The sequence below is a fragment of the Manis javanica genome, chromosome 1, assembly GCF_040802235.1.
Source record: "Manis javanica isolate MJ-LG chromosome 1, MJ_LKY, whole genome shotgun sequence".
Lineage (NCBI taxonomy): Eukaryota > Metazoa > Chordata > Mammalia > Pholidota > Manidae > Manis > Manis javanica.
Window position 1 is genome coordinate 100,555,460 of NC_133156.1, and position 25,042 is coordinate 100,580,501.

The 25,042-nt window shown below is 34.6% G+C and overlaps 1 protein-coding gene and 1 pseudogene across 2 annotated transcripts in view; one reads left to right on the forward strand and one right to left on the reverse strand.

Moving 5' to 3' along the window:
• Positions 1–25,042, forward strand: part of ADAMTS6 (ADAM metallopeptidase with thrombospondin type 1 motif 6) — a 324,257-nt gene that overhangs the window by 12,742 nt on the left and 286,473 nt on the right. For both annotated transcript variants that reach the window (XM_073235705.1, XM_073235710.1), the window contains exons 4-7: positions 6,756–6,924; positions 17,368–17,579; positions 18,061–18,144; positions 18,640–18,785. In XM_073235705.1, coding sequence (XP_073091806.1) covers positions 6,756–6,924; positions 17,368–17,579; positions 18,061–18,144; positions 18,640–18,785 — 611 coding nt within the window. The remainder of the gene's footprint in view (positions 1–6,755; positions 6,925–17,367; positions 17,580–18,060; positions 18,145–18,639; positions 18,786–25,042) is intronic.
• LOC108397178 (large ribosomal subunit protein eL30 pseudogene) lies at positions 21,379–24,995 on the reverse strand (annotated as a pseudogene).

Below are 25,042 nucleotides of genomic sequence, written 5' to 3' on the forward strand. Positions count from 1 at the left end.
TTTAGTTTCCTAAAACTTCTGAATCCTTGCCTGTTTGAAAGTGACTTTATGATACCCTCATGTTTGGTTAATAATTTATCTATATGTGGAATTCTAGGTTCAAAATCATTTTCCTTTAGAACTATGGATGGTGCAATTTGGAAAGGGAAATCTGGGGCATCACATTTGTCTGTATGTTTTCATATCTTAGGAAAATATTTAAAGATCTAAAAATACAGCATTGATTAATTTGGGGTGGCAGATAGAAGTCTGCTTTTTGTTCTTTGCTTTTTTTCTTAAAATTTTTTCCTCAATAAAAATGATGTCTTCTTTTGATTTTTCCTGTTCCAACAATTTTATAATAATGTGGTAAGCTTTGGGTCTTTTTTCCTTAACACTACTTGGTATTTGATGGGTGCTGTCAATTTAAAGACTCTTCTTTAGCTTAGAGAAATTTAAAAAATTATTTCTTTGATGATTTTCTCTTCTTGTTCTCCCCATCCTACCTTCTGTAATTGGTTCTCTGCTTCTGTTATCTCCCTTTCTCCCATCTTTTTCTTTTTTGTTCTATGAAATTTCTTTGCCTTCTTTTCCTTCAATTGATTAAAAAATTACAGCAGTCATATTTCTAATTTCAAAAGATCTTTCTTTTTTGATTGTTGCTTTCTTTATATTTTGTTCTTATATCAGGAAAAATTATTTTCTTTAATCTCTCTAAGGATACTAAAGACTATATACCTAGTTGGAAAAGACCAGTGATGCCCATAGGCTTTTTTTTATGCCCACAGCTGCCTTTCTTTTTCCATTATTCAGTCATCCATTCATCACATAATGGGTGCTCTTCTAGGTGCTATGAGTACACCAGTGAACAAAATAAAAATTCCTGTTATCATAGAGCTTGCATTCTACTGGAGGAGATATGCAATGTGATGAATGAATAAAAATTATAGTTAATAAAATATGGATAATAAAAGTCATGGATAATAGTTAATAAAATATTTAACAAAAATCACAATAATGATAATTTCTAAGGCAGAATCAATATTGAGTAAGCACCTTAATGGAAATGAGGAAGAGAATGCTGATGTCTATATGTAAGATTTCCATGTGGAGATCTTTAAGTATAAAGGTCTGATATGAGAGTGAAGAACACCTTACCTTGGCTAGAAGATTATGGTGGCTAGAACTGAATGAAAGAGGAGAAGAGTAATGGAAGGGGAACTTAAAAAGAGAACTGGGGGCCAAATAGTGGGTTTTAGAGGACATGGGATAAAATCAATGATGACTCGAGGCCTGAACACCTAGTAGAATATAACAGCCATCATTTGAGAAAGACTTAGGCATTAACTGAGATGGAAAAGCAGTAGGAGGAATAGGCTGGGGGAAGTGTTAACAAGTACAGGGGGCATGTTAAACTTGAGATGTTATAATAGGATGTTGGATGTGCAAGTCTGGAGCTGAGGAGAGAGGAGATTTATGGAGTTATAAATTTGGGAGTCATCAATATATAGGTGACAGTTAAAGCCAGGAGATTATATGAAATTGCTTAGTGGGGGAGTATAAATAGAATAAAGAAAAGGTTTAAGGACTGAGCCTTTGGGGTCAGGAGATCAGAAAGATATGGAGGAAGCAGCAAAGAACAGTGGAGGAAGAAAGTTGAAAGAAAATCAGGCAAATATCCTAAAAGCCAAGATAAATAAGTATTTCAAGAGAAAAATGCTGCTGAGTCAAAATAAAGAGAACTGAAAACTGATCATTGAATTTATCAATGAGGAGGTTATTGTTGACCTTGATAAGAACAGTTTTGGTGAAGTCATGGTGTGGTTTGGAAAAGAAGCAAAAACCTGATTGGAGAGGTTTAAGAAGGAATGGGAGAAAAGAAAGTGTATGTAGACAGTTATTTTAAAGACTTTTGTAAAAGCAAGAAATGATGAGTTGCTGCAGGCAGAATTAAGGGTCAGAGAAGTTTTGTTTTTGTTTTTGATAGAGATGGGAATGATTATGTAGAGAGAAAGGAAATTTCTGTAGTGATGTCCTTGGTAGGTGAGAAGGGATGAAATCATCTGCATAAATAGAATAATTATCTTTAGCTAGGAGAATAGACAGTTCATCCATGATAATAGGAAATAAAATTGTATTATATAGACATGAGATGCTGGTAGGTGGGCATTTGTGGTTGTAGGAGTTTGTAGGAGGTTGTGTAATGTCTTTTGGAATGAAGATGGAAAAATGAAGTATTATGGGTTTAAGAAGAGAAGTGAAAGTACAGATTATTTATCCAGGAGAGTGGGATATTGAATGAACTAGAGACATATAGTATAATTTTCATGAAGCATTAAGAGGACAGGTGAGATTGTGATGATGAATGTAAAGTGAGAATAGGCAGCATCTTGGTGTAGTTCTCTCTGGCTAAATAAAGCTGCGAGAGTGCAGACCCAGAAGAGTAAAACTGAATTTAATCAGGGTGTGGTTTAGCCAAATAAATTCCATGAAAGGCGAAAAAAAAACAAAGGAATTGAACATGGGTTAGAAGGGAAGTAAAGACATCAAGTGGGTGGAGGACAATGAAAAAGCAACAGGATCAGTGGGTCTTGGTGGGCATAAAAGGTCTTTCTTGGAACTGGGATACTAGAGGGAAAGTACTAGAAAGACAGAAGAATGGGATACTTGGAATTGAGATTATGATAGTGTTGCAGATGTTGAGTCTAGGGTTTGACTGTTAGTCTGAATGTCTACAGTAAGGCGAAGGACAAGATACAGGTACTGAAGAAACTGTCTATGTCAGTAGTTCCTAACCTGGGGGATGGAATTCAGGGGGTTTGTGAACTGGAAAGGGGAAACAATACATCTTTATCTTTACCAATTCTTAGCTGAAATTGAACATTTCCTTCAATTGTGAATTTAGGTAATAAACCAATAAAGTAATAGCAGTCAGTAGCTATGACTTTGTCCCCAGTGGAAATTACAGATATTTTCATGTCATGTTATATAGGGCTTTTTTTCCAGGTTCTTGATAATATTATTTATATTCATCATTATTGTGAGATTATGGTAGTCATTAGATCCACTATAGATCTTCTTATGTAAAGTGTTTCAAAGAGTCATATGTTTTCTGTACTACACCTAAAAGTATTTTGATAACAGTATTTTGTTACAATTGGATTTTATTTATAGTCTTATATATTTTTCTCTGCATTTAAAATATTATTCAACCAATCTTGGCCTCATCCCTAGACTTCTAAAGGGATCCAGGCCACCAGTACACACATGTGCATTTTAAGAAACGATGGTATAAAAAGATACTGAAATCAATAGTTATTTCAGGAATGGTATTTCAGAGACCGACAGTGATCCAGAGGCTAAAATCTTTAAGGAATGAGGAAAGTGACTCTGGGTCAGTAGTAGACAACTGCAACTAGCAGAGGGGAAAGGTAAGGGTGTGGAGATTTGGACTGGTGGGTATTTTTTGTTTCTTGTTTCTTGTTTTTTGCTTTTTTTTTTTTTTTTTTGTAGGTGAAGTGGGGAGAGGGAGAATTGTTGGAAATGGCCTTGAGTCACAAGGACACTTGCCCTACCTCTAGGTCCCATAGGAGGCGTGTAGGAGAGAAAGCAGCCAGGATTCCAGAGGACTAGAGGGAAGAGTATCATTTAGGGAGATTCAGGTTTTTGTCTGAGCAAGATGAAGAGAACATTCACAGAAGAGGCTGAGGTTATAGGAGATTTGATGACTGTTGATCTTGAGTTTGAGATGGCACAGTAGAAATTTTTTAAAGGGTGAAGGGGGGAAATAGGTGATGAGATCAGAAGACATGATATACATAACCACATGGGGAATAGAATTGAAGGGGTGGGTCTTGGGCTTCTTCTAGGAACTGACATGAGAGGAAAGGGAACATTATGAGATTAATCTGGAAGGTCCTGGGGCAGACAGTGGAGAGATGACTGGGGATGCTGAGGGAAGGGAAAGCATGACTCTTGCTAGGGATGCACAGATTTCTGCAATTCCCGCTTAATTCAGGTCTTCCATCATCTGGCCTTCAATACCTTTCCAGTTCATAATCATTTTCTCCTTTTGTCTCTCTAGATGCAGTAGCTCCCTATTGTTTCTCAGATAATGCATGTATGCTCTTAGCCCACTGCGTTTGCATTTGCTACTCCCACTATCTAATCTGCTCTTTTTCAAGATACCTTGTTCGGCTTGCTCCTTCACTTATTTGGGTTTCTGTTCAAATAATCACCTTATTAAAGAGGATGTCCCCAACCATCTAGTTTGTGTAATTCCCTCACTTCTGATAACTCCCTGTCCTCTTATACTGCATTCTTTTTCTTCTTCACATTTATTACTCCATGATTGATCATTCATCTAATGAATGAATTACCTTCTTCTACCTCCTCCCACCAGGATGTAAGCTCCGTAAGAAAGCCAGAACTTTGTTCTGTTCACTATTGTATTCTCACTACCTAGAACCTGCCATGTGATAGGCACTTGAAATGTAATTGGTGAATGAATAAATAAAGTCAGAAACAACCTGCAAGGATAAGGGAATTTTAGTGTAATGGCTAAGAGTCTAGGCTCCAAACTCAATTGAATGAGTTTGTTACTTATAGTAGTACTTACTTCAAAGAACTATTAAGATTAAATAAGGTACTGTGTGTAAACATTTTACAGACTACCCAACACATAAGATCTCTGGATTTTTTTCCTGGGTCTTTCCATACTTGAAATTAGAGATTCTGTTTACTTACCAGGCTTCTGACTCTATCCTTCCCCAGCAACTAGAGTTTCATGTCCGGGACTGCTCAGCAATCTTCTGCCCATAGTCCAGCATGACTAACCTTAGTTCTCTGCCTTTCTGTGCAGTACTCTGGACTTCACTTTCTGCATTTTGTTCTTGTCAAAACTTCTTATACATGCCTTCTTTTCTGCAAGAATCATCCCCAGTTTGCTGTCACATTGTTCATCTTCCTGGTGAAGTAATTCATGCTCAGGAATTAGAGTTTGTTAATGGCATATTGTTTTATTCCTGTCACTATTTGCTTTTAATTTGGGGACTAATATCCTTAAAGTAAAACAAACAATGGTGAAAAAAATATGAAGTAACTAAGAGCTTCTTTTTTGTTTTTTGCATTCCCTAGCTCATTTCGTGTAGGTGGCTGTCAACTTCATTTATAAATTAGAGCAGCTCTGATGATGTCTTATCTTTCTTTCCAGGCATGTGGTATTTAACATGAATTTCCCTAAACAGAATCAGAGAGGTTTAGAGTCAAAGGGACCTTAGAGATTATCTAGACCAAAGCCTTTTCAGCTTTTTTTCTTTCTAAAGCAGCAAAGCCCTTTTCTCAAATGAAATGTTATATGGAAACTTAATATATAGGTTAATAAAAGCACAGCTGATTCCTAAACTCAGGAATCCAAGCCATGTAGGTCTCCCTTTGTTGTCTCGGGCAGTCCCCTGAGGGCACTTCCGTGGAACCCTTAGGGCTCCCCGGGGTGCTGTTTTAAAAACACGAATTTACATCAACCCTTTCGTTTTTCCAGCTGAGGAAATACACCCAGAGAGTTTATGTTTTATCCAGTGTTAAATTAGTTGGATTAAGAACGTCTTCACATGTGCGATACTTAGGAAAACACTATTAGAGAAGGATGCAGATATTATCTGATGCAGATAACTTTTACTGTGTCATTTCTTTGAATCAGCAAACTTGCTGTACATACTACATATGAGACACTTTCTGTGGCTGTAACTGATACAGAGAAATATGAGACATAATCCTTTGCCTTACCAAAGCAAATAGTATAGCTGGGAAGATAGAACATGCAGTTGGAAAGTCACACCAAATTTAAATACAGCTCCAAGACTTGAGAAAGCAAAGCAGTGTAGAATTAACTAAAAATAAATGATACCAATAAATAGCTCCATTGAAGCTCAGAGAAGGGTGAAACTACTCCAGTTGGGCTAGAGAATGTTTTAAAGAGGAATTATGACTGAGCCAAACAGAACTTGGCTAAGTAAATAGGTATAAGGCAATATAACACTGTGACTAAGAACAGAGCTTTGGGTGAACTCCAGCTCCTTCACTTCCCCCTCTATCATATCGGGCAAATTCTTAACCTCTGAGCTTGTCACTTCATCTGCAAAATGGGGATATATGGGATGTTTATTAATTAAGGACACATTAATTAGTGTAACATAAACCTTAAAATGTCAGTAGTTTATCACAATGGAAGTTTATTTTTTCCTTATATCAATGTCTGTGTTGGATAACGTTCCATGAGGTCACTCAGGGACCCAGATTCCTTCCTTTTGGCTTTCACCTCCCCTAGGTCTTTTTAGGGACAGTGATGAATTCCACTGGAGGGCTTTCTGGGCCTAAAGATGATATATAGCACTCTGCCCATTTTCTATTGGCCAAAACTCCATTATAAAGCTATACCTAAACACAGAGGATGTAGTTGCATGCACAATTTGGAAAGAAGTAAGTCTTAGTGAACACACAGAGGTATCTGCTACTGCATAGAGTTGTTGGGAAGATTGGAGGAAATAATGTATGTGTCAGGTTTGTAAAGGCCATAGCATGTGAAGGTATTTAAACTTCATTTTAAAGGAATAGAAAAACGTAATGTTCTGCTGAGTACAGACAATTCACTAAATTTCTTTTAAATGTGTTTTAATCTCCTTTTTAGAGAGGTATTAATTTATTTTCAAACTGTTGGTAATAATAATTACTAGTACTATTATTCTTCTTGGTAAATTCTTTATTTCCTTTACTTTTAGCATGGTGTTATTGCTACAGAAGATGAAGAATACTTTATTGAACCATTAAAGAATACCACAGAAGATTCCAAACATTTTAGTTATGAAAGTGGTCATCCTCATGTTATTTACAAAAAGTCTACCCTTCAGCAGCAGCATCTGTATGATCACTCTCACTGTGGGGTTTCAGGTGAGTGAGTTTGTGGCTTTCAGAAGTTGTATTGTATTTGCTGCTTTCTTTCTTCTGGCACATATGGTAAGGTTATAATAAAACTGAATAGGAATTTTAATGATATTTAAAGACATTTGAATGAAATTAGAATGATAATGCTCAAAGTCTGCTTAAAAGATGTCTCTATCAATAGTTTTAAGTCAATTTTAGAAGCTCTTTGAGAAGTCCTTAAAATATAAGTCTTAAAAATTTCATTTCTTTGCAGGGGGCAATAAACCTACCTTATTTTATCCAGGTAATAGTAAAAGCCTTCATGCACAGGTGTTCCATTGTACTCTGTGCTATTTGGTTAGCGTGATATTTTTTTTGCTGGTGGCAGAAATCTAGATACTTGAATAAGACCTGAGGAGTCTTAAGACAGTGTTGAAAGATAGTAATAGATAGGGTACTATAGAAATACATAAGGGACAGCAAACCTAGACTTGGGTGTCAAAGAAGGCTTCATGGAGCAAGTGACTTCTTACTGAGGCCTGAGGGATAAGAGAAGGTAGCTGAGCAAAAGTGGAGGGAGCAGGGTGGGTAGAGTGTTCCATACAGAGGAAACAGCATTTACAAAGCTTCTGAATAAAAAAAATATCACATTCCAGGAAATGATAGTAAATACAACTAGATATTAGCATGTGGGTTGGAGAGAGAGGGATGAGATTCATAGAGGTTTGGGGGAGTTGCTGTGGGAGATGAAATTGGAAAGAGAAGAAAGGGCCACATCACAAAGGGCTTCTAAACCGTATTAAGGAGTTTGTGTAGCCTAAGCGTGTTAGAAACCTGTTTACGTTAAGCAGTAGGAATCAATTGATCAGATTTGGGTTTCAGAAAAAATTACGCTGGCAGCTATTTAGAGACTGAATTAGGAAAGAGCAAGATTAGAGGTAGGGAGTAAGGAGGCTGTTTAATTTAAAGATTAGAAAACGTAGAGGAATAGAGGATATAGCATAGCGGAGAGAACCTGGGCTTTGGGTTAGCTTTGGACAAATTGCCCAACCTCTCTTGTACTCCTCTCAGCACACATTATTACTCGGTCAAATTGGAGCTTTCATTATTATTAGGATGACTGTTTCTAGCATTTAAAGAGCTACTATATTTTTTAAAAAAGATTAGATTTGTTCTATTCTGTTCCAGTAGCTGGAATGAGGGGCAGAGTATTTCAGAGGTAGATTTCACCCACATATAAAGAAAAGTTCACCAAAAAGTAAATTGTAAAAAATGGACGGGGTTGCTCTGAGAATCAGTGAATGCATCATCCTTCCGTTTCTTCTCCATATATCCTTCAGGGCTCCTTCTCTTGGGCTTCAAGTGTTCTTTGGAATTCTTTCCTCAACTGACTGTTCTTATTCTGCATAGTCTCTTCATGAGTAACCTCTGAGGCTTTTCATTATGGCAGCTCCTTGTTGGTCAAGAATAATTGGTACTAGAAAAGCCCACTTAAAGTGAGTCCACTTAAAACATGAAATAAAATTTTTCAGTAAATAATGAAGAAAAAAAGGTCTGATTGGTTTTTGTATTAAATAATGAAACTAAACATTACAGAAATAGTTAATTTTATCTTATATTTAATAAAGTTTATGAAAGTACAATATAAATTCTTTAAAAACTAGGATTCAAATATATTTAGTTGTTTATTATGATGTAATTTGCCCATATTTTTTTCATAACATGACATCCTTCACTTCATGATCATAAAGATCACTTTTGCAAAAATATTTAGATTTCATCATATTCTAAAAGGTATCTCTTATCTTTTGATATTTGATATTCAGATTATCCTTTTCTGAAGCACCTATCTTATTCTTAACTGGTCTTACTTAGGCAGATCCTTATTTTCCAGTGGTTTAGCCATAAGTCAAGCAGTTCTCCAAATTCACTCTTAGTGCCGTCATGAAATTCTGCCCTGTTTTGGGAAGATTTTCTTCTCTAATCTGTCCTCCTGGAGTCCTGAGACTACTTCCTAAATGGTCTTTGTTTTTAATTTATTCCATTTACTAGCTATTTCTACTACCCCTAACACCAATCCATTTAGTTCAGACCCTCATTATCTCCTTCCTAGACCACTCTAATGACTTTCTAACTGTTCTTCCTGTCTCCAGGTTTGTCTTTCTGTCATTATTCAAGTCTGTCTCCTAAATCTGGCAGAATTACATACTTTCAAATACCTCACTGGCTTCTAAATAATGGGAACATAGTAGTAATTCCATGGGATTGTCACTACATCAGAAAAAAAGAATTTTGTGTTTAATAAGTTGGGATAATGTCTGGTTAAGAACTACTGATCTTAACTGTGGTACTGTTTCAACAGCATAGTTCAAGTGAGATGTGCATTAATTCATATGCATACATTGCCAGTTAACCTATTACTGGGAACTCAAGTTTACGTCTAAATATAAGACATGAAAACCCTTTTGACAGTGGGTGTAATTATCTCATTCAGATATGAATTTTCCCATTCTAATTAGATTTAAGCTATCAATTTAGCAATTTTTATGAAAAATATCTTTTTGTAGAAAATTTAGAGAATACAGGATGAAAAGAAAAAAAAAGAAAATGAAGTCACTCTTACACCACCATCCAGAGATAGGTGGATGGATTGATATATTTTCTGTCTGTAAATCTGCATTATCTTCTTAAGTAGTTATTAAATATCCATTTAGCAAGTGTGTGCAAGGCTATTCTAGGTGCAAGGGTGTAGCAGTAAAATAAAGTGTGAAAAGTTACTGCTTCTATGAAGCTTATATTCCAGGGAGGAGAGACAGTTAACTAAATAAGCAGTCAAACAAATAAATAAATGATGGTCAACTGTCAAGAAGTAGTAAGTGCTAGAATGAAAAACAAAACAGGTCATTGAATCTCTAGGAATGAAAGAATATTAAGAGAACTGTGTGACCATCCAAACGGAACAATATTCGCATTCTAGGGATACCAGAAGAAGAAGAAAGAGAAAAAGGGATAGAAAGTGTCTTGAAGAAATAATTGCTGTAAATGTCCCCAAGCTGGGAAAGGAAATAGTCTCTCAGACTATGTTAAGCCCACAGATCTCCCAACACGAGGGACCCAAGGAGGGCAACACCAAGACATATAATAATTAAAATGGCAAAGATCAAAGACAAAGACAGGGTATTAAAAGCAGCCAGAGAGAGAAAAAAATTCATCTACAAAGGAAAACCCATCAGGCTATCATCAGATTTCTCAACAGAAACCTTATAGGCCAGAAGAGAATGACATGATATATTTAATGCAATGAAACAGAAGGGTCTTGAACCAAGAATACTATATCCAGCAAGATTATTATTTAAATTTGGAGGAGGGATTAAACAATTTCCAGATAGGCAAAAGATGAGGGCGTTTACCTCCCACAAACCACCACTACAGGGTATTTTAAAGGGACTGATCTAGCTGGAAGTATTCCTAAGGCTAAATAGATGTCACCAGAGAAAATAAAATCACAGCAAAGAAAGCAGACTTAAGGCAAAAAATAAAATACTAACTAAAGGCAAAAAAGAAAATCAGCTATCCACAAAAGCACTCAAGGGAAACAAAAAGAGTACAGAATAAAACACCCACATATAAAGAGTGGAGGAGGAAGAAGAAGAAGAAGGGAGAGAAATAAAGAATCATCAGATTGTGTTTATAATAGCAAAATAAGGGAGTTAAAGTTAGATGGTTAGATAGTAAAGAAGCTACCCTTGAACCTTTGGTAAGCACAAATCCAAAGCCTGCAATGGCAGTAAGTACATATCTATCAATAATCACCCTAAATGTAAATGGACTGAATGCACCAATCAAAAGATGCAGAGTAATAGAATGAATGAAAAAGCAAGACCAATCTATATGCTACTTACAAGAGACTCACCTCAAACCCAAAGACATACACAGACTAAAAGTGAAAGGATGGAAAAAGATATTTCATGCAAACAATAGGGAGAAAAAAGCAGGTGTTGCAGTACTTGTATCAGACAAAAAATAGACTTCAAAACAAAGAAAGTAACAAGAGATAAAGAAGGACATTACATAATGATAAAGGGGTCAGCCCAACAAGAGGATATAACCATTATAAATATATATGAACCCAACACAGGAGCACCGTCATATGTGAAACAAATACTAATAGAATCAAAGGAGGAAATAGAGTGCAATGCATTCATTTTAGGAGACTTCAACACACCACTCACTCCAAAGGACAGATCCACCAGATAGAAAATAAGTAAGGACACAGAGGCACTGAACAACACACTAGAACAGATAGACCTAACAGACATCTACAGAACTCTACACCAAAAGCAGCAGGATACACATTCTTCTGAAGTGCACATGGAACATTTTCAAGAATAGACCACATACTAGACCACAAAAAGAGCCTCAGTAAATTCAAAAAGATTGACATTCTACTAACCAACTTCTCAGACCACAAAGGTATATAACTAGAACTAAATTGTATAAAGAAAACAAAAAGCCTCAAAAACACATGGAGGCTGAACAACATGCTCCTAAATAATCAATGGATCAATGCCCAAATTAAAACAGAGATTGAGCAATATATGGAGACAAATGAAAACAACAACACAAAGCCCCAACTTCTGTGGGACGCAGTGAAGGCAGTTCTAAGAGGAAAGTATATAGCAATCTAAGTCTATTTAAAGGAAGAACAATCCCAAATGAATAAAGTGACAATTATTGAAACTGGAGAAAGAACAAATGAGGCCCAATGTCAGCAGAAGGAGCGACATAATAAAGATCAAAGAAGAAATAAATAAAATTGAGAAGAAAAGAACAGTAGAAAAAATTAATGAAACCAAGGGCTGGTTCTTTGAAAAAATAAACAAAATAGATAAACCCCTAGCCAGACTTATTAAGAGTAAAAGAGAATCTACACACATAAAGAGAATCAGAAATGAGAAAGGAAAAATCATGACAGACACCACAGAAATACAAAGAATTATTAGAGAATACTATGAAAATCTATATGCTAACAAGCTGGATAACATAGAAGAAATGGACAACTTTCTAGAAAAATACAACCTTCCAAGACTGACCAAGGAAGAAACAGAAAATCTAAACAGACCAATTACCAGCAATGAAAATGAATCAGTAATCAAAAAACTACCCATGAACAAATTCCCTGGGCCAGATTGATTCACTGCAGAATTTTACCAGACATTTAGAGAAGACGTAATGCCCATTCTCCTTAAAGTTTTCCAAAAAATAGAAGAGGAGGGAATACTTCCAAACTCATTCTATGAAGCCAGCATCACTCTTATACCAAAACTAGGCAAAGACACCACAAAAAAAAAAAAAGAAAATTACAGACCAATATCCTTGATGAATATAGAAGCAAAAATACTCAACAAGATATTAGGAAACCAAACTCAAAAATACATCAAGAGGATCATACACCATGATCAAGTGGGATTCATCTCAGGGATGCAAGGATGGTACAACATTAAAAAATCCATCAACATCATCCACCACATCAACAAAAAGGACAAAACCCACATGATCATCTCCATAGATGCTGAAAAAGCATTTGACAAAATTCAACATCCATTCTTGATAAAAACTCTCAACAAAATGGGTATATAGGGCAAGTACCTCAACATAATAAAGGCCGTATATGATAAAATCCACAGCCAACATTATACTTAACAGTGAGAAGCTGAAAGCTTTCCACCTAAGATTAGAAACAAGACAGGGATGGCCACTCTCCCCACTTTTATTCAACATAGTTCTCGAGGTCCTAGCCATGGCAATCATACAACAGAAAGCAATAAAAGGCATCCAGATTGGTAAGGAAGAAGTCAAACTGTCACTATTTGCTGATGACATGATATTGTACATAAAAAATCCCTAAAGACTCCACTCCAAAACTACTAGAACTAATATCTGAATTCAGCAAAGTTGCAGGGTACAAAATTAATACACAGAGGTCTGTTGCTTTCCTATACACTAACAATGTACTAGCAGAAAGAGAAATCAGGAAAACAATTCCATTCATAACTGCATCCAAAAGAATAAAATACCTAGGAATAAACTTGGAAACTATAAGACACTTAAGAGAAATTAAAGAGGGCACTAACAAATGGAAACTCATCCCATGCTCGTGGCTTGGAAGAATTAATATTGTCAAAATGGCCATCATGCCTAAAGCAATCTACAGATTCAATGCAATCCCTGGGAAAACACTAACAGCATTCTTCAATGAACTGGAACAAATAGTTTTAAAATTCATATGGAACCACCAAAGACCCCGAATAGCCAAAGCAATCCTGAGAAGGAAGAAGAAAGCAGGGGTGACCTCACTTCCCAACTTCAAGCTCTACTACAAAGCCACAGTAATTAAGACAGTTTGGTACTCATACAAGAACAGACTCACAGACCAGTGGAACTGAATAGAGGGTCCAGATGTTAACCCAAACATTTATGGTTAATTAATATATGATAAAGGAGCCATGGATATGCAATGGGGAAATGACAGTCTCTTCAACAGCTGATGTTGGCAAAACTGGACAGCTACGTGTAAGAGAATGAAACAGGGTCATTGTCTAACCCCATACCCAAAAGTAAATTCGAAATGGATCAAAGACCTGAATGAAGTCATGAAACCATAAAAGTCTTAGAAAAAATCATGGGCAAAAATATCTTGGACATAAACACGAGCAACTTCTTCATGAACGTATCTCCCTGGGCAAAGGAAACAAAAGTAAAAATGAACAAGTGGGACTGTATCAAGCTGAAAAGCTTCTGTACAGCAAAGGACACCATCAACAGAACAAAAAGGCATCTTACAGTATGAGAGAATATATTCATAAATGACATATCTGATAAAGGGTTGACATCCAAAATATATAAAGAGCTCATGCCCCTCCACAAATTAAAAGCAAACAATCCAATTAAAAAAATGGGCAGAGGATCTGAACAGACACTTCTCCAAAGAAGAAATTCAGATGGCCAGCAGGCACATGAAAAGATGCTCCACATTGCTAATCATCAGAGAAATGCAAATTAAAACCATAATGAGATATCACCTCACACCAGTAAGGATTGCCACCATCCACAAGACAAACAATAACAAATGTTGGCAAGGATGTGGAGAAAGGAGAACCCTCCTACACTGCTGGTAGGAATGTAAATTAGTTCAACCATTGTGGAAAGCAGTATGGCGGTTCCTCAAAAAACTCAAAATAGAAATACCATTTGATCCAAGAATTCCACTCCTAGGAATTTACCCTTAGAATTCAGGAGCCCAGTTTGAAAAGACATATGCACTTCTGTTTATTGCAGCACTATATGCAATAGCCAAGAAATGGAAGCAACCTAAGGGTCCATCAGTAGAAGAATGGATAAAGAAGATGTGGTACATAGACACAATGGAATATTATTCAGCCATAAGAAGAAAACAAATCCTACCATTTGCAACAACATGGATGGAGCTAGAGGGTATTATGCTCAGTGAAATAAGCCAGGTGGAGAAAGATAAGTACCAAATGATTTCACTCATATGTGGAATATAAGAACAAAGGAAAAATGGAAGGAACAAAACAGCAGCAGAATCACAGAACCCAAGAATGGACTAACAGTTACTGAAGGGAAAGGCAGTGGGGAGGATGGGTGGGAAGGGAGGGAGAAAGGGAAAAAGGAGGCATTATGATTAGCACACACAAAGTAGGGTGGTGGACATGGGGAAGGCAGTACAACACAGAGAAGACAAGTAATGATTCTATAGCATCTTACTACGTTGATGGACAGTGACTGTAATGGGGTATGTGGTGGGGACTTGATAATGGAGGCAGTCTAGTAACCATAATGTTGCTCATCTACTTATACATTAATGATACCAAAATAAAAACAAACAGACAAAAAAACAGGTCATTCGGATAATCTTGAATGGCTGTATATACTAAAAAATATTAAGAGATTGATCAAAAACTTAAAATCTTACTTCAGATGACAGAGATCCATGTATTTGGTTTTGGTGGAAAGTTCTCTATTCTTACATACATATATGTAAGAATGTGTTCTTTAACATTCTACACTCTGTCTGAAATTAAACTGAGCAAAGCATATGTCCTGAGAACTTTTAACCTTAATTTTGAGACAAAACAAGTCAACTGTGTATTCTATTTTAGACTAAAAAAGATGTTAGTTACAGATCATTAAGGTTAACAATAAGGAGGTGTAGATACTGTTTTGTAATGATCTAATCATGGTGGATTAATTAATCTTTAAAATGAAGCTGAAGGTGTTACTTCTTTTAGTCATTCTGTGTGTCTGTTTGTATTACATATATATCAGATTCAAAATCTTTGGGCATAGAAACTATCTCTTTTCATTTATAAATGTCCATCAAAGACATTATATATACATATGCCTGATTGAATTATAGTCAAGCAGAGTAATAATTAAAAAGCCAGAAGGTTGAAGTTCATGAAAATGATCATAAATATCAGTAGCTAATTATACTAAATGCTATCAAATGAGAAACACCATTGCTAAGTGTTTATTTTACCCAGTCATATCTAATTGTTTTTACAATATTTCAAGTAAAAATAAGGAAAAATTGAATGGATCAGAAAAGTGAAAATGATCAAAATAATGAAAATTAAATCCTATATCTAGGCATTTAAGCTGTTCAGCCAGAGGAAGGGAAGACTAGGCATGATTTAAATACATGAGTGGTTTTGTGATTACAGAAGACTGAGCAGGAGAAATTGGAGTTAGGTTAATGGAGAAAAGATTTTGGCTCTTTCATAACTATTACTGCAAAACCAATGGCTTATGCAATACATTTTTATGATCTCAGGTTTTTGGGGACCAGAAGTCTGTATGTGGAGTTACCTACTTAGCCTCAGCCAGGGCTGGGTTCTCATCTGGAGTCTTCAGTGGGGAAGAATCTACTTTCCCACTCCCATGGTTCCTTAATGTTGTCAGATTGAAAGCTTTAGTTCTGGGCTGGCTTTCTGCCAGAGGTCCCTGCAGTTCCTTGCCACCTGTGGTTCACCAACTTGGTTGCTTGCTTCCAAGGCCAGGAAGAGAAAGGTTTTAGTAAGAGAGATGCTACAATATGATGTAACAAATTATGTAGTCATATACATGTAACCATGTACATTCCATCATTTTTTGCTGTATTCCATTAGTTAAAAGCAAGTCATAGGTTCCACCCATACTAAAGGGGAGAAAACCACACAGACTGTGAACATCAACAGGCAGAGGTCATGGGGCCACCTTAGGGGTCCGTCTGCTACAACTGGACCTAGGAAATACTTACCGCCTGTCTTGGGGATATACTATTGAAATAAGTAGTATGTCTCTGCCCCACTTGACCTTTTAAGAGTAAAGACACTTATTTAATTTCCATGCGTTTCAAAGTATTCAACTGATATTTATTATGGACATTTCCATTTCTTATTTCTTAAAATTTATACCTTCTACCAAAGTAATTTTTAAAATGGAAAGGCCAAATAAGTTAGTAAAATAGAGAATAGTGCTTTCTGTTAAGTATGTTATATAAATTAATCTAATTTTTCCACACTAAATTTTTCTGTAAGGAGAGGTTCGAAAGATTTCCTGTTCAATATGAAAGTGAGGTATGTCAAAGGCCTGTACCTGCTTAAGTTTATTAAATGAAGGTAAATATAAATGAGGCAGGTATTTACAAATGCCATCATACTTAAAGGTTTCCTCTGTACTGAAGGACCAAATGTCTAGAAAAGGAAGGATTGAACTATCAACCAAACACTGAAATGTGGTTTAAAGCAAGCCATGCTGGAACCATGATCTTTCAACTTTCATTCTAATGCCATTTACTTCTAGGTCTTGGAAAAGGAATACTTTGGGCATTATGTCAGTAAAAATAGTTGTAGACTACAAAACTAAGTGAAAAAAACAATTCACAGCCTTTTAGAATTGAGATTTCTAGAGTAGAAGAATTACTCTAATTAAGATAATTTAATCAAAGTTTTATTAAAATTGCTGTTTTAAAATAAATGCTCAAAAGCATCTTAGGAATCGATTTTTGCAACATTAATATTCATCATCAGCACTGCCTTAGGCTATTTAGAAAGCTAATACTATAGATGCTTTTTGAACAACTTTAAATGATTTTTTAAAGTATATATTCTAAATTTAAAAGTAGTATGATATACTCATTGGAATAATAGGAAATAATTATTTGAAAATTGTTTTTTATTAAATAATTCATATTTCTTTTCATGAGTAGTTAACATTATTGTCTATTTTTTTCAAATAGTTGATTATTTTGAAAAATTTAAAGAGTAATTTTCTTACTATTGTATGTCCTCTTCCCCTCCCCTCACTTTGAGAACTTATAATAAGAAGGATGTCTATATGAAAGATCTATAAATAAGTAAGTTTAATTACTGAACCTATATGAACTGTTAATTGTTTTTATTATAGACCTCATAAAAAGTGACAAGCCTTGGTGGCTGAATGACACATCTGCTTTTCCTTCTTCACTACCGATTAATGGCACACATGTCCGCCACAGACTGAAGAGATCAGTAAGCACTGAGCGCTTTGTGGAGACATTAGTCGTGGCAGACAAAATGATGGTGGCCTACCACGGCCGCAAAGACATTGAACATTACATTTTGAGTGTGATGAATATTGTAAGTTTGATCCCTCTATATAATATTTTAACTTAATGTTTGTTGTGGTTTTTGACTGAAGTGAATTTTTACTCTGAATAATGATTTTAAGAATTTATTTGTCTAAAATGAGACTATTCTATCAATGTTTCAGTTCCATAAAAAATAAACTTAAAAGTGACCTTATTGTTCATTTTCAGAATTGACTTTTTGAATGGGTTGTGTTCAATCCTGTTTAGGAGATTTTCTTTAATTTGAAACATTAGCTCACCCTCTTAATTCTTAGGTTGTAGTTTGTTTTTAGGAGAAAATATTCTTGAGATAGACCAGCATACCAGACTTTTTACCAAGGCATCTTGAAGCTAGAGTTCTAAGTGATATGGGCTCTTTATATACACATTGGTTAAATTCATGAAAAATGTTTTACCACTCTTTAAAAAATTATTAATCATCCTATGATTTTTGTCTGACTTTGTATCTTTTCTTATTTTCTGGAGGTCAGGTTGCCAAACTTTACCATGATTCCAGCCTAGGAAATGTTGTGAATATTATAGTGGCCCGCCTAATTGTTCTCACAGAAGATCAGGTAAGAATGAGTTAGTTTATAAATCTAAAACTCTTAACAGACAAACTATAGAATTATGTATTATAAAATAATATATTTTATTATTGCTTCTCTTTGGAAGCTCTAATTGAATATGATTTTTATCACTAAGCATATTTTAAGCAAATTAGATAGTTTACCAGACTTATGTTAAACTTGTGTATGTATATTAGTTATAGGTGTTAGTATAAAGATGAGCATTTGCATGGCAGACCTCATAATAGTGGTTTTGGTTGGTTTTGTATGCTGATAATCACACACATTCACATTATCATTAAAGCTGAAACTAGAAAGAATGTCTGTTCAATAACACACCAAATTAATTCTAAGTCAGATATTACCATGATAAAAATTGGCAAGACATTATTCCTAGAAACCACTGCTTCTAATTATAGTCCCACTTTAGTCTTCAAAAGTTTTAACAACTGACCTTAGTAATTTGTTTGGAACATTTCTGGTATGCATGTTGTATTGCAGCCAAACTTGGAGATAAACCACCATGCAGACAAGTCCCTCGATAGCTTCTGTAAGTGGCAGAAATCCATTCTCTCCCACCAAAGTGATGGAAACACCATTCCAGAAAATGGGATTGCCCACCACGATAATGCGGTTCTTATTACTAGGTATGGTTTGTTGCAAGTATTTTACCTTTGATTGTTGTGTTTGATGTTGTAACTGTATTTGGTTCTGTCTAAAGTTTCATTCAGGTAATGAGTACAGAGAAAGCAAAATGGTAATTTGTTATTCATGCTGAGAAAGACTGTATTGCACTGTTCCTGTGTTTGCATCAAATGAACCAAGTAAGAAAAAAAGAAAAGATTTGGAGTTGACCTAGAAATTTAATAAATATCTTTTCTTCTACTAAGATGTATTCCTAAAGTTTAATTGGAGGCAGGTATACATTTTGTTAATTGAAAAAATACATACTAAAAGCAAGATAAAGCAAGATTTAAAAGTATGAGAGAAATCTATTTTAAAAATAAAAATGAGTCATCACTCTTTGTTATAAAACCTCCAGATTTTTAAAAGGGAGGAGAGTGGTGGCTACACAATTTACTTTGATGAATGTTTAATTAAAGACATTTTAATTAAGGGCTGTAAATATAAAGAGGCAAAATTTATTATAGTCTATATTGAACAACTGTCTCTCAGGCAAAGTCATTGTTTAATGATAACCCAGTGAATTCATTCACTTCTTTCCAGTTTTACAAAACTGTTTAGAGCCATTTTATTTCTTAGTCTGCAATAGTTTTGTGAAGTAGATAGTCTTTATTCTTCTTCCCAGGTAGGAAATGACGAGACTGGTTCAAAACTTAGGTTGCTCAAAGTCACTCAGCTAATAAGTGAAAGAGCAGGGCTCAACCTCTGGGAATTTGTTTTCTTTGATTGTACTTTATTGTCTTAGTTTTTTTGTATATTCCGATTGCAATTGATTAGAAGCATGCTTAAATCATTTTAAGATAAATTTGTCTTTGGCCTCTTATCTGTGTTTAAAAATGAAAACAAAGATAATAAGCAATAAGCAAAATGAAGCATTATCTTGGTTAATTGCAATAGCCTTTGTATCTTGATTATTTCTTTTAATTTGCAAAACAGTATTTAACATACACTTCATCCCTGGTGTACCCATTGGCTCTGTGATAGACCCTATGGAGGTAGTACTTAGATTACAGCATATGGGATAAGAATCTTGTGACCCAGTAGATAATGTGATTCTCGTTTTGTAAAATATGTCACTGTTAGCTGAGTTGTAGAGTTAAAGGGTCTGAGGGTTTTCGTTGTTTGTTAGTTTGTAGTTACACTTACTTTAACTGAGTTCATCTCCCTGGCACTGTAAACTAGAAAATGTTGCTTATGACATGCTTACCAAATAAAAACAACATTGTATGGTTCTATATTCACATGTGTTGACATGTCAGTCTGATCAATTCTGCAGTTCCTCAGAGTCTTGTGGTCTGGACTGATTCCCAAAAACATTTGAGGAGTTAAAAATATACTAGGAATTGTGCAAATATAGAGACTTCTGTGTAAAAATATATATGGATATGATTAGTGTCAATGAAATTTCTAAAGGAAAATGTCTGTTATATATGGTTAACAAAATTTTACATTGATATTTACACTGGCTTCTGTATTTATATTTAATTGCCCTACTCTCCCCAAAAAGGCAATGCCCAGTGATTTCTTGATGTTTTACATTTTCATTATTGCATCTGTATTTGATTTTTAACCTTTGCATCAAATGACAGTAGTTATGTCAAGAGTGCACATATCTAAGTATTTGAATAGTGAAATACATCTGGGCAGTTAGCCACTCTTTCTTTGCACTGGCTATGACATTTGGCTGTCTGATTTGTTCTCAGAATTGCCCCAGATATTTTTCTGATCCTCTGCAGGACTCTTCCTTGTTTCTATAAGCCACTTTGAGTGTCTTTTTTGATGTCTGAGGCTTGAACATATATTTTTCTTTTAAATTTGTTTCCTAATGACCAGACTAGCACTGGAAATGATCTTAGGATTTAATAGGACAGTACTTCAAAGAGTTCATATCTCCTATCATTTTAGATTGGTTATATAATGGAAGTTAGAAAAATGCCTTTTTGAGACAGTATATAGTGCCTTTTTGAATTGTTACTAAAGTCTCAAAGTAACTTTTAGCTTGTTTAAAAGTCCATAATTATCTTTGAGTTCTTAGGATCACAGAGTGACTTAACTAAATGAGATGGCTCTCATCTTAAATATTTGGTTTTTCTTTTGTTGGGGCTTGATTCTCTCTTGCATATTTTTGATTTGTGAAATTGAACATACGTTGAAATCATACTGCTACTTTTAGTAAAAATAATTATGGGAATTTCATAGATTGATTTTATATTATTGTTGAAAATTGCTTCATGTTAACTCATTAACATGTTGAGGGTTGTGACTCTACCATTTAGAGGTAAGATCGTGATTTCTGTTTGCTTGAAATGTCAGATCATGAGGGAGAATATATAATGCATTTATTGAGAATTCCAGAGGAAAAACTAATGGATATGTTTATCTCTGCTAGGCCAAATTTTGTCCAGGGATTTAAATGTTAGAAGCAGAAAACCATTTGGAACTTCAGTTACTTAGGCAATAATAGTTAATTCTGAAAACAAGTATAAAAACTCCAAATGTTATCTCCTCTTAGCAAGTGATATTTCAATATCACTTAGCAAGTGATATTGATAGGAATTAAAAGAAACTGCTGTACAAAGCTATCTCATCACGGCAGCTAGACAGAAAAATTAGAGAAAAAAATAGAGTTAACACCAAAGAGCATATTAAAAACCTGTATTTGTATATACATGTTTTAATTTTTATATAGCTATGTTCATTTTTGTATGTAAGCATACATATGTCAAATACAGTGAACATCTGTTATATACCAGTTAGTTTTATCTAATTTTTTAAGAAAAATTGAGCTGTTAATGAGAAACAAAATTGTATATATTAAAAGTATATAATTGGATGATTTGATATATATATATGTTATATATATATATATATAAAACATATATATATATACACATACACATTGTGAGCTGATTATCATAATCACCTCATAGTTTTTTTTTTCTTTTTTTTGTAAGAATGCTTAAAATCTAATTTAGCCAATTTCAAATATATATGCAACATTATTAACTATGGTCACTACCCTGTACATTAGATCCTCAGAACATTTTATAACTAAAAGTTTGTACCCTTTGACTAAATCTTCCCATTTCCCATACTACACAACTCTGGGCAACTGTCATTCTATGCTTGGTTTTGATGACTTCAACTTTTTTTTTAGCTTCCACATATAACTGAGATCATACAGTGTCTTTGTCTGGCTTATTTCATTTGGCATAATGCATCCACATTTTATCCATATTGTTGCAAATGACAGGATTTCCTTCTTTGTTATGATTGTAAATATTCCATTGTGTGTGTGTGTGTATGTACACACACCACTTTTTCTTTACTATTCATCCATTGATGGACATTTAAATTGTTTCCATATATTAGCTATTTTGAATTATGCTGCAGTGGACATTGGAGTGCAGATATCTCTTTGACATACTAATTTACTATTTTTGCTTCCTTTGGATATATACCCAGAAGTGGGATTTCTGAATCATATGGTAGTTCTACTTCTAAGTTTTTGATGAAAGTCTGTACTGTTTTCTATAATGGTTGTTCAAATTTACATTCCCACCAACAGTGCACAAAGGTTCCCTTTTCTTCACATCATTGCTAATATTTGCTGTCTCTTGTCTTTTTGATAATAGTTATCCTAAAAGGTTTGAAGCGCTATCTCATTGTGGTTTTGATTTGCATTTCCCTGTTGATTTTTGACGTTGAGCACCTTTTCATGCACCTGTTGTCCATTTTTATGTCTTTGGAAAATGTCTCTTTAAGTCCATTTTTGCCCATTTTGAATCAATTTCTTTTTACTATTGCATTGTAAAAGTTATTTACATATAGATATTAATACCTTATCAGATATATGGTTTGCAAATATTTTTGCCTATTTGACTGTCTTTTCATTTTTGATTATTTCCTATACTGTGCAGAAGCTTTTTAGTTTGATGTAGTTTCACTTATTTTTTCTTGTTTTGCCTGTGCTTTTGGTGTCACATCCAAAAAATCATTGCTAAGCCTAATATCAAGAAACTTTTCCCCCATGTTTGTTCAAGGCTTTTTACAGTTTCAGGTCCTACATTTAAGTCTTTAATCCATTTTTAGTTAGTTTTTGTTAGTAGTATAAAATAATTTCTTACTTTGGCATATGTACATTCAGTTTGCCCAACACCATTTATTTCAGAGACTATCCTTTTCCCATTGTGTGTTTTTGGCTCCCTAGTCAAAGATTAGTTGATGATATATGCATAGGTTTATTTCTGGACTCCCTATTATGTTCCATTGGTCTATATGTCTGTTTTCATTGCCAGTACCATACTGTTTTATTACTTTAGCTTTGTAGTATAGTTTGACATCAGGCAGTATGATACTTCCAGCTTTGTTCTTCTTTCTCAAGATAGCTTTGTCTATTGGGGATCTTCTGTGGTCCATATGAGTTTTAGTATTACTTTTTTTCTATTTCTGTGAAAAATGCCATTGAAATTTTAATAAATATTGCATTGAATCTGTAGATTGCTTTGGGTGGTATGGACATTTTAACAACTTAGTTCTTCTAATCCAAAAACAAGAGATACCTTTCCATTTATTTGTGTCTTCTTCAATTTCTTTCATTAGTGTTTTATAGTTTCTAGTTAACAGATCTTTCACCTCCTTGGTTAAAGTTATTCCTAAGTATTTTATTGTTTTTGATGCTATTGTAAATGGGTTGTTTTCTTAATTATCTTTTAGATAATTCATATTAGTATATAGAAATGCAACTGATTTTGTTTGTTGATTTGTATACTATAACTTTGCTGAATTTATGTGTTAGTTTTAACAGTTTTGGGGTGGGGTCTTTATATATATATATATGTATATATATATGTGTGTGTATATATATATATATATATATATATATATATATATATATAAGAGTTAGAGAAGGATCGGTATTATTCTCCATATACATATATATATATACACACACATCCCCAAACAGAAAATTTTACTTCCTCCTTTCTAATTTTGTTACCTTTAATTTCTTTTTCTTACCTAATTGCTCTGTCTAGGACTTCCAGGACTATGTTGAGTAGAATTGGTGTGAGTGGGCATCCTTGTCTTATTCCTGATCTAAAGGGAAACATTTCAAGCTTTCGAATGTAATGTTTGCTGTGGGCTTGTCAAATACGGCCTTTGTTATGTTGAAGTACATTCCATCCATTCCAAATTTTTTGAGAATTTTTATCATGAAACGCTATTGAGTTTTGTTGAATACTTTTCTGTAGCTATTGAGGTGATCATACAATTTTTATCCTTCATTCCATTCATGTGGTATATCACATTTATTAATTCATGAATGTTGAACCACCTTTGCATCCTAGGATGAATCCTACTTGATGATGGTATATGATCCTTTTAATGTGCTTTGCATTAAGTTTGTGATTTTTGCTGAGAACTTTTACATCTCTGTTTACCAGGTATGTTGGTCTGTAATTTTGTTCCTTGTAGTATCCTCAGAGTAATGTTGTCCTCTTAATATGAGTTTGGAACTTAATATAAGTTCAGTATTTGGAAGAGTTTGAGAAGGATTGGTATTATTCTCCTTACAAGTTTGGCGGGAGTCACCAGCAAAGCTGTGAGGTCCTGAATTTTTCTCTTTTGGGAGGATTTTTTGTTGTTGTTGTTTGTTTTGTTTTTAAAACAAGCTCTAGACAGTTTTATTAAAAAAAAAAGTTTGATGAATGACTTTTCAAATGTCTACTCTGGCATGCTTCTAATGGTATCAGATTCACCTGGATCCGTAATAGCCAGTGTGCACACTCTAGTATTTCCCGCAGGCTGTGCCCAGTTCAGTGCTATGGCCACACTAGGATGGACCTGCTTTTGGCCAACAGAGCATGGTGCTCTGTTTCTGCTTTCCTCAGGGCTAGGCAGTTGTTGGCAAGGATGACCAGTTTTGCTTTTGTCTGATCATTTTCAGAATCTTCTTTGTGTCCCAACATGTACTTTTCACTTTTCATGATGACTTGGAGCCTGGAGTTGATTGACTCCAGTAGCTTTTTATCCTCTTTGAGGCCAATGTCTTCTTGTGTGAGGTGTGGGATGGTACCCAACTGAGAACAGCTGCCAAGATGGCCCAGGAGCAAGAAAGAAAGCTGTTGGGAGGTTTTTGATATTGATTCATTCTCCTTATTGTTTGTAGGCATATGTCTATTTATATTTTCTATTTTTTCATGATTCAGTTGATAGGATA